This window comes from Calidris pugnax, unplaced genomic scaffold, assembly GCF_001431845.1.
Source record: "Calidris pugnax isolate Ruff unplaced genomic scaffold, ASM143184v1 scaffold32, whole genome shotgun sequence".
NCBI classification, from domain to species: domain Eukaryota; kingdom Metazoa; phylum Chordata; class Aves; order Charadriiformes; family Scolopacidae; genus Calidris; species Calidris pugnax.
This window is the reverse complement of record NW_015090783.1, coordinates 1,924,832-1,936,874: the sequence shown is the minus strand read 5'-3', so window position 1 is coordinate 1,936,874 and position 12,043 is coordinate 1,924,832. Positions and strand designations below refer to the sequence as shown.

At 41.7% G+C, this 12,043-nt stretch overlaps 3 protein-coding genes across 3 annotated transcripts in view; all 3 read left to right on the top strand.

The window, feature by feature from the left end:
- LOC106900383 (GPN-loop GTPase 3) overlaps positions 1-5,167 on the top strand; it is a 25,665-nt gene extending 20,498 nt beyond the window's left edge. The window contains exons 2-8 of the mRNA XM_014962423.1: positions 932-1,040; positions 1,127-1,294; positions 1,731-1,855; positions 2,526-2,641; positions 3,516-3,612; positions 4,349-4,477; positions 4,931-5,167. Coding sequence (XP_014817909.1) covers positions 932-1,040; positions 1,127-1,294; positions 1,731-1,855; positions 2,526-2,641; positions 3,516-3,612; positions 4,349-4,477; positions 4,931-4,993 — 807 coding nt within the window. The 3' untranslated portion in view covers positions 4,994-5,167. The remainder of the gene's footprint in view (positions 1-931; positions 1,041-1,126; positions 1,295-1,730; positions 1,856-2,525; positions 2,642-3,515; positions 3,613-4,348; positions 4,478-4,930) is intronic.
- A 1,204-nt stretch (positions 5,168-6,371) lies between these two features.
- Positions 6,372-10,362, top strand: LOC106900392 (GPN-loop GTPase 3-like). The gene is made up of 7 exons (XM_014962434.1): positions 6,372-6,524; positions 6,611-6,778; positions 7,215-7,339; positions 8,010-8,125; positions 8,732-8,828; positions 9,376-9,504; positions 9,958-10,362. The coding sequence occupies exons 1-7, from the start codon at positions 6,434-6,436 to the stop codon at positions 10,018-10,020; spliced, it is 789 nt and encodes a 262-aa protein (XP_014817920.1). The 5' UTR covers positions 6,372-6,433; the 3' UTR covers positions 10,021-10,362.
- Positions 10,363-11,841: 1,479 nt separating this feature from the next.
- The window catches only part of ARPC3 (actin related protein 2/3 complex subunit 3), a 5,376-nt gene continuing 5,174 nt past the window's right edge, over positions 11,842-12,043 (top strand). The window contains exon 1 of the mRNA XM_014962462.1: positions 11,842-11,984. Within this exon, the coding sequence (XP_014817948.1) occupies positions 11,979-11,984 (6 nt within the window). The 5' untranslated portion in view covers positions 11,842-11,978. The remainder of the gene's footprint in view (positions 11,985-12,043) is intronic.

Here is a 12,043-nt window from a genome sequence, read left to right as displayed (position 1 = left end):
GGACGTGAGGGTGTTGGTCGACAGCTGGCTGAATGTGAGCCAGCAGTGTGCCCAGGTGGCCAAGAAGGCCACCAGCATCCTGGCCTGTATCAGGAATGGTGTGGCCAGCAGGGCTAGGGCAGTGGTGGCCCCACCTGTGAAGGCACTGGTGAGGCCCCACCTCGAATATTGTGTTCAGTTTTGGGCCCCTAACTACAAGAAAGACATTGAGGTGGTGGAGTGTGTCCAGAGAACGGCAATGAAGCTGGTGAGGGCTCTGTAGAACAAGTCTTATGAGGAGAGGCTGAGGGAGCTGGGGGTGGTCAGGCTGGAGATGAGGTTGAGGGGAGATCTCATCGCTCTCTGTGACTGCCTGAAAGTCTCTTCTCCCAAGTGACGGGTGATAGGACAAAGGCCCCACCTCGAATATTGTGTTCAGTTTTGGGCCCCTAACTACAAGAAAGACATTGAGGTGGTGGAGTGTGTCCAGAGAACGGCAATGAAGCTGGTGAGGGCTCTGTAGAACAAGTCTTATGAGGAGAGGCTGAGGGAGCTGGGGGTGGTCAGGCTGGAGATGAGGTTGAGGGGAGATCTCATCGCTCTCTGTGACTGCCTGAAAGTCTCTTCTCCCAAGTGACGGGTGATAGGACGGGAAGTGGCCTCAAGTTGCACCAGGGGAGGTTTAGGATGGATATTAAGAAAAATTTCTTCACCAAAAGGGTTATCAAGCATTGGAACAAGCTGCCCAGGGCAGTGGTGGAATCACCATCCCTGGAGGTGTTTAAAAGATGGACAGACGTGATGCTGAGGGTTATGGTTTAGTGGTGGCTCTTGTCAGTGTGAGGTTGGTGGTTGGACTCAATGATCAGAAAGGTCCCTTCCAAACTAGACCATTCCATGATTCTACGGCAGCGGCGCGGGGGGTCCCTGACGACGTTTGTCTCCCTTGCAGAGCACGTACTGTGCCACCATGGTGCAGCACTGCGAGGCGCTGGGACGCTCCGTGCAGGTGGTGAACCTGGACCCGGCGGCGGAGCTCTTCAGCTACCCGGTGATGGCAGGTGAGTGGTGGGAGCGGCCGGCAGCCACCCTCGGGCACCGCTGCCAGCACAGGGGCTGAAACCAGCTGGTGTCTCTGTTGTTCCAGACATCCGTGAGTTAATCGAAGTGGACGACGTGATGGAAGATGAATCCTTGAGGTTTGGTCCCAACGGCGGCTTGGTGTTTTGCATGGAATACTTTGCCAATAACTTTAACTGGCTAGAGGAAAGCCTTGGGCACGTGGAGGATGACTATATATTGTTTGACTGCCCAGGTAAACAAATGTCTATGTTTTGGTATTGTTCTTTATATGCAATATAAAATCTGTGGTACTTTTTTTTTTTGTTGGTTGTTATTATTTACACTTTTTTTTTCACGTTATTAACACTTGTCAGAGTCACTTTCGAATGTTTCAGAAGTGAGCTTGGTCCCAGGTTAATCTGGGTGACTGCACTCACTTCGAATAGCATCATACAGTGTGGGGACACTATGGCAACTGCTAACTAACACTGATTTGAGGTCAAGGGAGGAAAAACCCATTCTATTTCTTTTCTACTTCTCCTGTATAAATTCACCCAAATACAGTCAGAGTTGCCTGAAAAAGATGCATTCTTTTATCAACTTTTACTCGTATTAAGTGCAACGCCCATATCTTTATAACTGATAACTGTGAACTGTTCCTGTTAGCTTCACATTTCTGTGTGCCCTAGGTCAGATCGAACTCTACACACACCTGCCAGTGATGAAACAGCTGGTGGAGCAGCTTCAGCAGTGGGAGTTCCGAGTCTGTGGAGTTTTTCTGGTGGACTCTCAGTTTATGGTGGAATCTTTTAAGGTATCCATTTGGAATCTGTTGTGAAAATGTTGATATGGATAAAGAACAAGAAATCTGAGCAATTTGTTTAGCCCAGAAGAAAGAATGCTAAGCTGGGGGAGATCTGACTGCTGTCTTCAGCTGCCTCAGGCTCAGGTTGCAGCAAAGAAAATTCCAGTTGGATGTAAAGAAGAAAATCCTGCAGTGTGAGAGAGGTCAGGCTGGAAGAGGGGCAGAGAGATTGTACAGTGTATGTTCATGGAGTTACTCCAAACTTGACTGAGCAAAACCCCTGAGCGATCTGATCTGACTCTGCAGCTGGCTCTGGTTGGAGCAGTGATATAAACCAGAGAACCTCTAACAGTCTCCTCCAACCTAAATTCTTCTGTGATTCTATGGCAGCTTTCTCAGATCTGGAGACTTTTCCCCATCTAGCAGTAAAAATCCTGAGATAGGCTTTGAGTTTTGTAACAGCCATTTCAGTGGCAGATCTAGATTTGAGGTTCTGGAAATAAGATGTCAGGTCGGAAGCACCGCACCTCCCTTTTCCAACAGAGATAAGGAGCACCCACTTGGCCTCATGTCCATGTTTCATATAGTCATTACCTAGATTTGGTCTGTGGTAGAGTGTCCTGCACGTTTGTATTGTGTTTTTCTGTACTTAACTACATAATTTTTCATATTCCTTTAGTTCATCTCTGGAATTCTGGCAGCGCTCAGCGCAATGATATCTTTAGAGATTCCACAGATCAACATCATGACCAAAATGGATTTGCTGAGCAAGAAAGCCAAGAAGGAAATAGAAAAGTAAGTTCCAAAAAATTACGTACTCTGTAGTGTAACATTTGACGTAAACTTCACTCGAAATTCAGTCTAATGTTTCCCACAATTAAAAGAAATGGGAGAAGATGCATTTGTTTTATATCGAACATGGTTGATGTCTGGATAGGATGCCTACAATTTAGTCTGAGTCAAAAGGCCAGCTTCATGTTTGTGCATATCTCCGGATTTTTCTGTAAATAATTATCTTGAGTAACTTACGTCATTCTGAATGACATTGCAGGGTCCTGTGCCCACCAGGGGACTGTACTTCAAAACCTAAATCAGAGGTGATCCTATCAGTTTTTGATACTAAACATACTGAGTTACTTACGTGTTACTTTTACACTGCAGGGTCCTGTGCCCACCAGGGGACTGTATTTCAAAACCTAAATCGGAGGTTTACTTGTTACTTTTACATTTGTGCGAAAATTACAAAATTAAAGTTTTTCCCTGTGCTCTTTCTCAAAGCTTTCTGGAGTACACAAGTACATTAGCAAAAAGAAAATGAAAACTGCATCAGATATTCAAATACTTACAAAACCTATTTTTAAGCATTTTGACACAAGTACATTAGCAAAAAGAAAATGAAAAGCGCTTCAGTTGTTTCTACTAGCCATTGTAAGCTGAGATAGTCAAATACTTACAAAACCTTTAAGCATTTTGCATTCTTCTGATATGAAGTTTGTTCATTCAGATCACAGAATGATAGATGGTTTTGGTAGCTAGATAAAAGCACAATGACTTGTTTGCTTTGTGGCCAAGGATTCTTTCCATGTTAACGATGTTCTTTGTTTTGTACTATTGTTTGCTTTGTGGCCAAGGATTCTTTCCACGTTAATGACGACTTTGTTTCTCCCAGGTACTTAGATCCAGATATGTATTCTATGATTGAAGATTCTACAAATATATTGAAAAGCAAAATGTTTAAAAAGTTGACTAAATCTATATGTGGATTGGTAGGTATATTGCTTTTTATCTAGTACCCTTAAATTCAGTCTTTTATTTATAAACCATACTGTATGGTTGCAGGCTTCGTTGCTGTTATAGATACTGTAAATACTATAATAATTCTCCCCCCTCACCCCAAAACTATATATTTACCTACCAGACTTATTAACAAAGCCAGGATCTAAAAGACTCTCAGGCACTTGAGCATTTTACTTTTTGCCTATACCCTTAAATTCAGTCTTTTATTTATAAACTGTACCGTATGGTTGCAGGCTTCATTGCTGTTATAGATACTGTAAATACTATAATAATTCTCCCCCCTCAACCCAAAACTATATATATTCACCTACCAGCCTTATTAACAAAGCCAGGATCTAAAAGATTCTCAGGCACTTGAGCATTTTACATTTTGCCTATTTTAACTCAGTTTTTGATTATTTTTTTTCAGATTAGCATAAGATTCTTGATAGTAACACCTGGATTGTAAGCAGTACATTCTCTGTGAATCCTGTTCTATCAGCAATTTTGGAAAACAGCTTTTTCTGCTGTGTGTAGAACTTAGGACTGATGGCCAGGTGTTCCGAGCGGGGAATTGCCATTGGTTTGCAGAGTGGCTTTAAATGGTATTTTTGCAGTCCAGACAAGGAAGAGATAAGCGTGGTTTAAGGAGGTGGCTTAGGGTGCTGTGATTGAGAACGAACTTACTGCATTTTCTTACTAACATCCTTTGAATCCTTTCTCTAGATTGATGACTATGGTATGGTTCGATTTCTACCTTTTGATCGCTCTGATGAGGAAAGTATAAACATAGTTCTGCAGCACATAGACTTTACCATTCAATATGGAGAAGATCTTGAATTTAAAGAACCAAAGGTAAGGTACTTCTGATGATAAGATGAAAAATTAAAAAGGATCCGTAATATAAGTTGTCATATAAATATGTTCTTTGCCTTGCTAGTAAATTATTGTCTTAGTATGGTTCAAAATAAGCTATATAAATAGAAGACTGCTGAGTTAAAATCTGTTCCGAGTTCTGTTCCAATCTGTCTAGTTTCATTATTCAGCTCATAAATCCCAAGGAAGAAGTCCAGTGTTTATTCCATTTTTTAATTCAGTTTTGTACTCTTTACCTGGATTTTGACCTATACAGTTTCGATAGTTTTAGGAAGAAATTGCTTTTCAGAAAGTTTTGCTACATGTTTTATGGAATCATATTAGACATTGTTCCTGTTGTGGTTTCTAAAATAAAATGTCACAGAACAGACAATGTACAACAGCCACTAGGGAAAAGTCAGGTTTTACCATCTTTTGTGTCCTTTTTGGCAGGAATGCGAAGAAGATAAATCTGCTCTTGTAGATGAATACTTTCAAGATCATGTGGATGAGTGAAAAATGGACATTCAAAAATGGGAGGAAAATACCTCTCTTGTGTTAAAAAAATTTTTTAAAAATTCACCCCTACCCAAACATATTTGATGTTTTATCTGTAAGATAACTAATATTTATAGTGAAGAGTGAGCTATATGACTTTGTAACTATTTTAATAAACAATTTTTATTCTTATGTGTTTGTGTTATAAAATACATAGGCTAGCATTAGTACATATAAAAGTTTGCTGTATATAGATGTATCTCATTTAAGCACAGGAATGCTTGGAAAAAAATATTTAATGATTTGCAAAAGAGGCAAAGCCAAATATAAGTATGTTGTAATAAATATTTATGTGCAGTATCGAGTAGTTAGTTTCATTATTAGATGAGAGAAAGAATTGTTGTAAAGGATGAAACTTAAGACTTCATGAACTGAACCTGAATTAGGCGAAGAGATGAGTGGCAACTTCAAAGGGACGTCTGATCAATGGTGGTCTCTCACCCTTCTTGAAGGACGTGAGTGTTTTACATTCATTTTAGAGGAGCCCAGATTTTAAACCTTTCAAAGGCTGGTTTGGTCCAACTTGCATATGGTTTTAAGTGCTTTATATGTTGATAACATCTTAAGCACAGCACAACACTTTAAAGAAAATCAGCTTAAATGATGGTCTTGTGCAGTCATGTTAGAAACGAAAACAACCCCGTGAACGCGACGGGCTTGGTGGGGAGGGGTGGCTGGAAAACTGAAAAGGACGTGAGGGTGTTGGTCGACAGCTGGCTGAATGTGAGCCAGCAGTGTGCCCAGGTGGCCAAGAAGGCCACCAGCATCCTGGCCTGTATCAGGAATGGTGTGGCCAGCAGGGCTAGGGCAGTGGTGGCCCCACCTGTGAAGGCACTGGTGAGGCCCCACCTCGAATATTGTGTTCAGTTTTGGGCCCCTAACTACAAGAAAGACATTGAGGTGGTGGAGTGTGTCCAGAGAACGGCAATGAAGCTGGTGAGGGCTCTGTAGAACAAGTCTTATGAGGAGAGGCTGAGGGAGCTGGGGGTGGTCAGGCTGGAGATGAGGTTGAGGGGAGATCTCATCGCTCTCTGTGACTGCCTGAAAGTCTCTTCTCCCAAGTGACGGGTGATAGGACGGGAAGTGGCCTCAAGTTGCACCAGGGGAGGTTTAGGATGGATATTAAGAAAAATTTCTTCACCAAAAGGGTTATCAAGCATTGGAACAAGCTGCCCAGGGCAGTGGTGGAATCACCATCCCTGGAGGTGTTTAAAAGATGGACAGACGTGATGCTGAGGGTTATGGTTTAGTGGTGGCTCTTGTCAGTGTGAGGTTGGTGGTTGGACTCAATGATCAGAAAGGTCCCTTCCAAACTAGACCATTCCATGATTCTACGGCAGCGGCGCGGGGGGTCCCTGACGACGTTTGTCTCCCTTGCAGAGCACGTACTGTGCCACCATGGTGCAGCACTGCGAGGCGCTGGGACGCTCCGTGCAGGTGGTGAACCTGGACCCGGCGGCGGAGCTCTTCAGCTACCCGGTGATGGCAGGTGAGTGGTGGGAGCGGCCAGGAGCCACCCTCGGGCACCGCTGCCAGCACAGGGGCTGAAACCAGCTGGTGTCTCTGTTGTTCCAGACATCCGTGAGTTAATCGAAGTGGACGACGTGATGGAAGATGAATCCTTGAGGTTTGGTCCCAACGGCGGCTTGGTGTTTTGCATGGAATACTTTGCCAATAACTTTAACTGGCTAGAGGAAAGCCTTGGGCACGTGGAGGATGACTATATATTGTTTGACTGCCCAGGTAAACAAATGTCTATGTTTTGGTATTGTTCTTTATATGCAATATAAAATCTGTGGTACTTTTTTTTTTTGTTGGTTGTTATTATTTACACTTTTTTTTTCACGTTATTAACACTTGTCAGAGTCACTTTCGAATGTTTCAGAAGTGAGCTTGGTCCCAGGTTAATCTGGGTGACTGCACTCACTTCGAATAGCATCATACAGTGTGGGGACACTATGGCAACTGCTAACTAACACTGATTTGAGGTCAAGGGAGGAAAAACCCATTCTATTTCTTTTCTACTTCTCCTGTATAAATTCACCCAAATACAGTCAGAGTTGCCTGAAAAAGATGCATTCTTTTATCAACTTTTACTCGTATTAAGTGCAACGCCCATATCTTTATAACTGATAACTGTGAACTGTTCCTGTTAGCTTCACATTCCTGTGTGCCCTAGGTCAGATCGAACTCTACACACACCTGCCAGTGATGAAACAGCTGGTGGAGCAGCTTCAGCAGTGGGAGTTCCGAGTCTGTGGAGTTTTTCTGGTGGACTCTCAGTTTATGGTGGAATCTTTTAAGGTATCCATTTGGAATCTGTTGTGAAAAAGTTCATATGGATAAAGAACAAGAAATCTGAGCAATTTGTTTAGCCCAGAAGAAAGAATGCTAAGCTGGGGGAGATCTGACTGCTGTCTTCAGCTGCCTCAGGCTCAGGTTGCAGCAAAGAAAATTCCAGTTGGATGTAAAGAAGAAAATCCTGCAGTGTGAGAGAGGTCAGGCTGGAAGAGGGGCAGAGAGATTGTACAGTGTATGTTCATGGAGTTACTCCAAACTTGACTGAGCAAAACCCCTGAGCAATCTGATCTGACTCTGCAGCTGGCTCTGGTTGGAGCAGTGATATAAACCAGAGAACCTCTAACAGTCTCCTCCAACCTAAATTCTTCTGTGATTCTATGGCAGCTTTCTCAGATCTGGAGACTTTTCCCCATCTAGCAGTAAAAATCCTGAGATAGGCTTTGAGTTTTGTAACAGCCATTTCAGTGGCAGATCTAGATTTGAGGTTCTGGAAATAAGATGTCAGGTCGGAAGCACCGCACCTCCCTTTTCCAACAGAGATAAGGAGCACCCACTTGGCCTCATGTCCATGTTTCATATAGTCATTACCTAGATTTGGTCTGTGGTAGAGTGTCCTGCACGTTTGTATTGTGTTTTTCTGTACTTAACTACATAATTTTTCATATTCCTTTAGTTCATCTCTGGAATTCTGGCAGCGCTCAGCGCAATGATATCTTTAGAGATTCCACAGATCAACATCATGACCAAAATGGATTTGCTGAGCAAGAAAGCCAAGAAGGAAATAGAAAAGTAAGTTCCAAAAAATTACGTACTCTGTAGTGTAATATTTGACGTAAACTTCACTCAAAATTCAGTCTAATGTTTCCCACAATTAAAAGAAATGGGAGAAGATGCATTTGCTTTATATCGAACATGGTTGATTTCTGGATAGGATGCTTACAATTTAGTCTGAGTCAAAAGGCCAGCTTCATGTTTGTGCATATCTCCGGATTTTTCTGTAAATAATTATCTTGAGTAACTTACGTCATTCTGAATGACATTGCAGGGTCCTGTGCCCACCAGGGGACTGTATTTCAAAACCTAAATCGGAGGTTTACTTGTTACTTTTACATTTGTGCGAAAATTACAAAATTAAAGTTTTTCCCTGTGCTCTTTCTCAAAGCTTTCTGGAGTACACAAGTACATTAGCAAAAAGAAAATGAAAACTGCATCAGATATTCAAATACTTACAAAACCTATTTTTAAGCATTTTGAATTCTTCTGATATGAAGTTTGTTCATTCAGATCACAGAATGATAGATGGTTTTGGTAGCTAGATAAAAGCACAATGACTTGTTTGCTTTGTGGCCAAGGATTCTTTCCATGTTAACGATGTTCTTTGTTTTGTACTACCAGGTACTTAGATCCAGATATGTATTCTATGATTGAAGATTCTACAAATATATTGAAAAGCAAAATGTTTAAAAAGTTGACTAAATCTATATGTGGATTGGTAGGTATATCGCTTTTTAACTAGTACCCTTAAATTCAGTCTTTTATTTATAAACTGTACCGTATGGTTGCAGGCTTCATTGCTGTTATAGATACTGTAAATACTATAATAATTCTCCCCCCTCAACCCAAAACTATATATATTCACCTACCAGACTTATTAACAAAGCCAGGATCTAAAAGATTCTCAGGCACTTGAGCATTTTACATTTTGCCTATTTTAACTCAGTTTTTGATTATTTTTTTTTTCAGATTAGCATAAGATTCTTGATAGTAACACCTGGATTGTAAGCAGTACATTCTCTGTGAATCCTGTTCTATCAGCAATTTTGGAAAACAGCTTTTTCTGCTGTGTGTAGAACTTAGGACTGATGGCCAGGTGTTCCGAGCGGGGAATTGCCATTGGTTTGCAGAGTGGCTTTAAATGGTATTTTTGCAGTCCAGACAAGGAAGAGATAAGCGTGGTTTAAGGAGGTGGCTTAGGGTGCTGTGATTGAGAACAAACTTACTGCATTTTCTTACTAACATCCTTTGAATCCTTTCTCTAGATTGATGACTATGGTATGGTTCGATTTCTACCTTTTGATCGCTCTGATGAGGAAAGTATAAACATAGTTCTGCAGCACATAGACTTTACCATTCAATATGGAGAAGATCTTGAATTTAAAGAACCAAAGGTAAGGTACTTCTGATGATAAGATGAAAAATTAAAAAGGATCTGTAATATAAGTTGTCATATAAATATGTTCTTTGCCTTGCTAGTAAATTATTGTCTTAGTATGGTTCAAAATAAGCTATATAAATAGAAGACTGCTGCGTTAAAATCTGTTCCGAGTTCTGTTCCAATCTGTCTAGTTTCATTATTCAGCTCATAAATCCCAAGGAAGAAGTCCAGTGTTTATTCCATTTTTTAATTCAGTTTTGTACTCTTTACCTGGATTTTGACCTATACAGTTTCGATAGTTTTAGGAAGAAATTGCTTTTCAGAAAGTTTTGCTACATGTTTTATGGAATCATATTAGGCATTGTTCCTGTTGTGGTTTCTAAAATAAAATGTCACAGAACAGACAATGTACAACAGCCACTAGGGAAAAGTCAGGTTTTACCATCTTTTGTGTCCTTTTTGGCAGGAATGCGAAGAAGATAAATCTGCTCTTGTAGATGAATACTTTCAAGATCATGTGGATGAGTGAAAAATGGACATTCAAAAATGGGAGGAAAATACCTCTCTTGTGTTAAAAAAATTTTTAAAAAATTCACCCCTACCCAAACATATCTGATGTTTTATCTGTAAGATAACTAATATTTATAGTGAAGAGTGAGCTATATGACTTTGTAACTATTTTAATAAACAATTTTTATTCTTATGTGTTTGTGTTATAAAATACATAGGCTAGCATTAGTACATATAAAAGTTTGCTGTATATAGATGTATCTCATTTAAGCACAGGAATGCTTGGAAAAAAATATTTAATGATTTGCAAAAGAGGCAAAGCCAAATACAAGTATGTTGTAATAAATATTTATGTGCAGTATGGAGTAGTTAGTTTCATTATTAGATGAGAGAAAGAATTGTTGTAAAGGATGAAACTTAAGACTTCATGAACTGAACCTGAATTAGGCGAAGAGATGAGTGGCAACTTCAAAGGGACGTCTGATCAATGGTGGTCTCTCACCCTTCTTGAAGGACGTGAGTGTTTTACATTCATTTTAGAGGAGCCCAGATTTTAAACCTTTCAAAGGCTGGTTTGGTCCAACTTGCATATGGTTTTAAGTGCTTTATATGTTGATAACATCTTAAGCACAGCACAACACTTTAAAGAAAATCAGCTTAAATGATGGTCTTGTGCAGTCATGTTAGAAACAGTTAATGAAGAATTCAGCAACAAATAAGCAAGCTCCTTTTTTCCCCAAATAAAGAACTCCTACTATGGACATGTTAACTCTAAAGTACAATGTGTGGTGCTTTCAGAGAAGCAAAAATTTAGCATCTTATCTGCAAAGAACATATTCACATAAATAACTAAATACATGTAAAAATAATCATAGGAATTTTTCAGGTAAGTAGCATCAATTCTGGAATTAGGTGTAGCTGCTCATAGACTGTTCGTATCAGATAATAATTCAAGCCCTACAGGAAAACATACTGCTGAATTTACCTCCCCCTGTATATAGTTCTTTTATATATACAGACTGTTCTGGACCATCTTGAGTGTTTCAAAACATCGAATCATAGAATGGTCAAGGTTGGAAGGGACCTTTCAGATCATTGAATCCAACCATCGACTTCACCCAGAAAACCCACCACTAAGCCAGGGATGATGATTCCACCACTGCCTTGGGAAGCCTGTTCCGGTGTTTAATAACCCTTTAGGTGAAGAAATTTTTCTTAATATCCATCCTAAACCTCCCCTGGTGCAACTTGAGGACATTTCCACTTGTATCACTCGTTGTTTGGGAGAAGAGACAGTCACAGAAAAACCACCACTAAACCAGGTCCCTCAGCACCATGTCTACCCGTCTTTTAAATACCTCCAGGGATGATGATTCCACCACTGCCTTGGGAAGCCTGTTCCGGTGTTTAATAACCCTTTAGGTGAAGAAATTTTTCTTAATATCCATCCTAAACCTCCCTTGGTGCAACTTGAGGACATTTCCACTTGTATCACTCGTTGTTTGGGAGAAGAGACAGTCCCCCATCTCTCTATAAGCTCCTTTCAGGTAGTTGTAGAGTGCAAGGTCTCCCCTCAGCCTCCTTATCTCCAGGTTGCACAACCCCAGCTCCCTCAGCCTCTCCTCACAAGACTTGTTCTCCAGACCCCTCACCATCTCCATTGCTCTTCTCTGGACACACTCCAGCCCCTCAATGTCTTTCTCGTGGGGGGGGCAAAACGGAACACAGTATTGAGGTGGGGCCTGAGCAGCGCTGAGGACAGAGGGGCGACCACAGCCCTAGCCCTGCTGGCCCCACCATCGTGCCCCGGCCGAACGGTGCCTCCCGGGGCGGTGCGGCCGCCGGCCTCCCCCCGCCCCGGCTGCACCGCCTCTCGCCGCCTCACTTCCTGCGGCGCCGGCGGAGGAGGAAGGTTGGCTCCCAGCTCCTCAGCTCCCCTCCAGCCCGGCCCCGCCGAACTCCCTCCTGCCCTTCGAGATGCCGGTGAGGAAGGTTTGGCACCCGGGGATCGGCCAGACCCCGGTGGCGGCGGGGCGGGGGTG

Excerpts from the sequence above, each read along its gene's own strand:
- LOC106900392 (XM_014962434.1), top strand. The coding sequence starts at position 6,434 with ATGGTGCAGCACTGCGAGGCGCTGGGACGCTCCGTGCAGGTGGTGAAC. Across the intron at positions 8,126-8,731 it reads GCCAAGAAGGAAATAGAAAA|GTACTTAGATCCAGATATGT; the intron begins GTAAGTTCCAAA and ends TTGTACTACCAG. Across the intron at positions 9,505-9,957 it reads TTGAATTTAAAGAACCAAAG|GAATGCGAAGAAGATAAATC; the intron begins GTAAGGTACTTC and ends CCTTTTTGGCAG.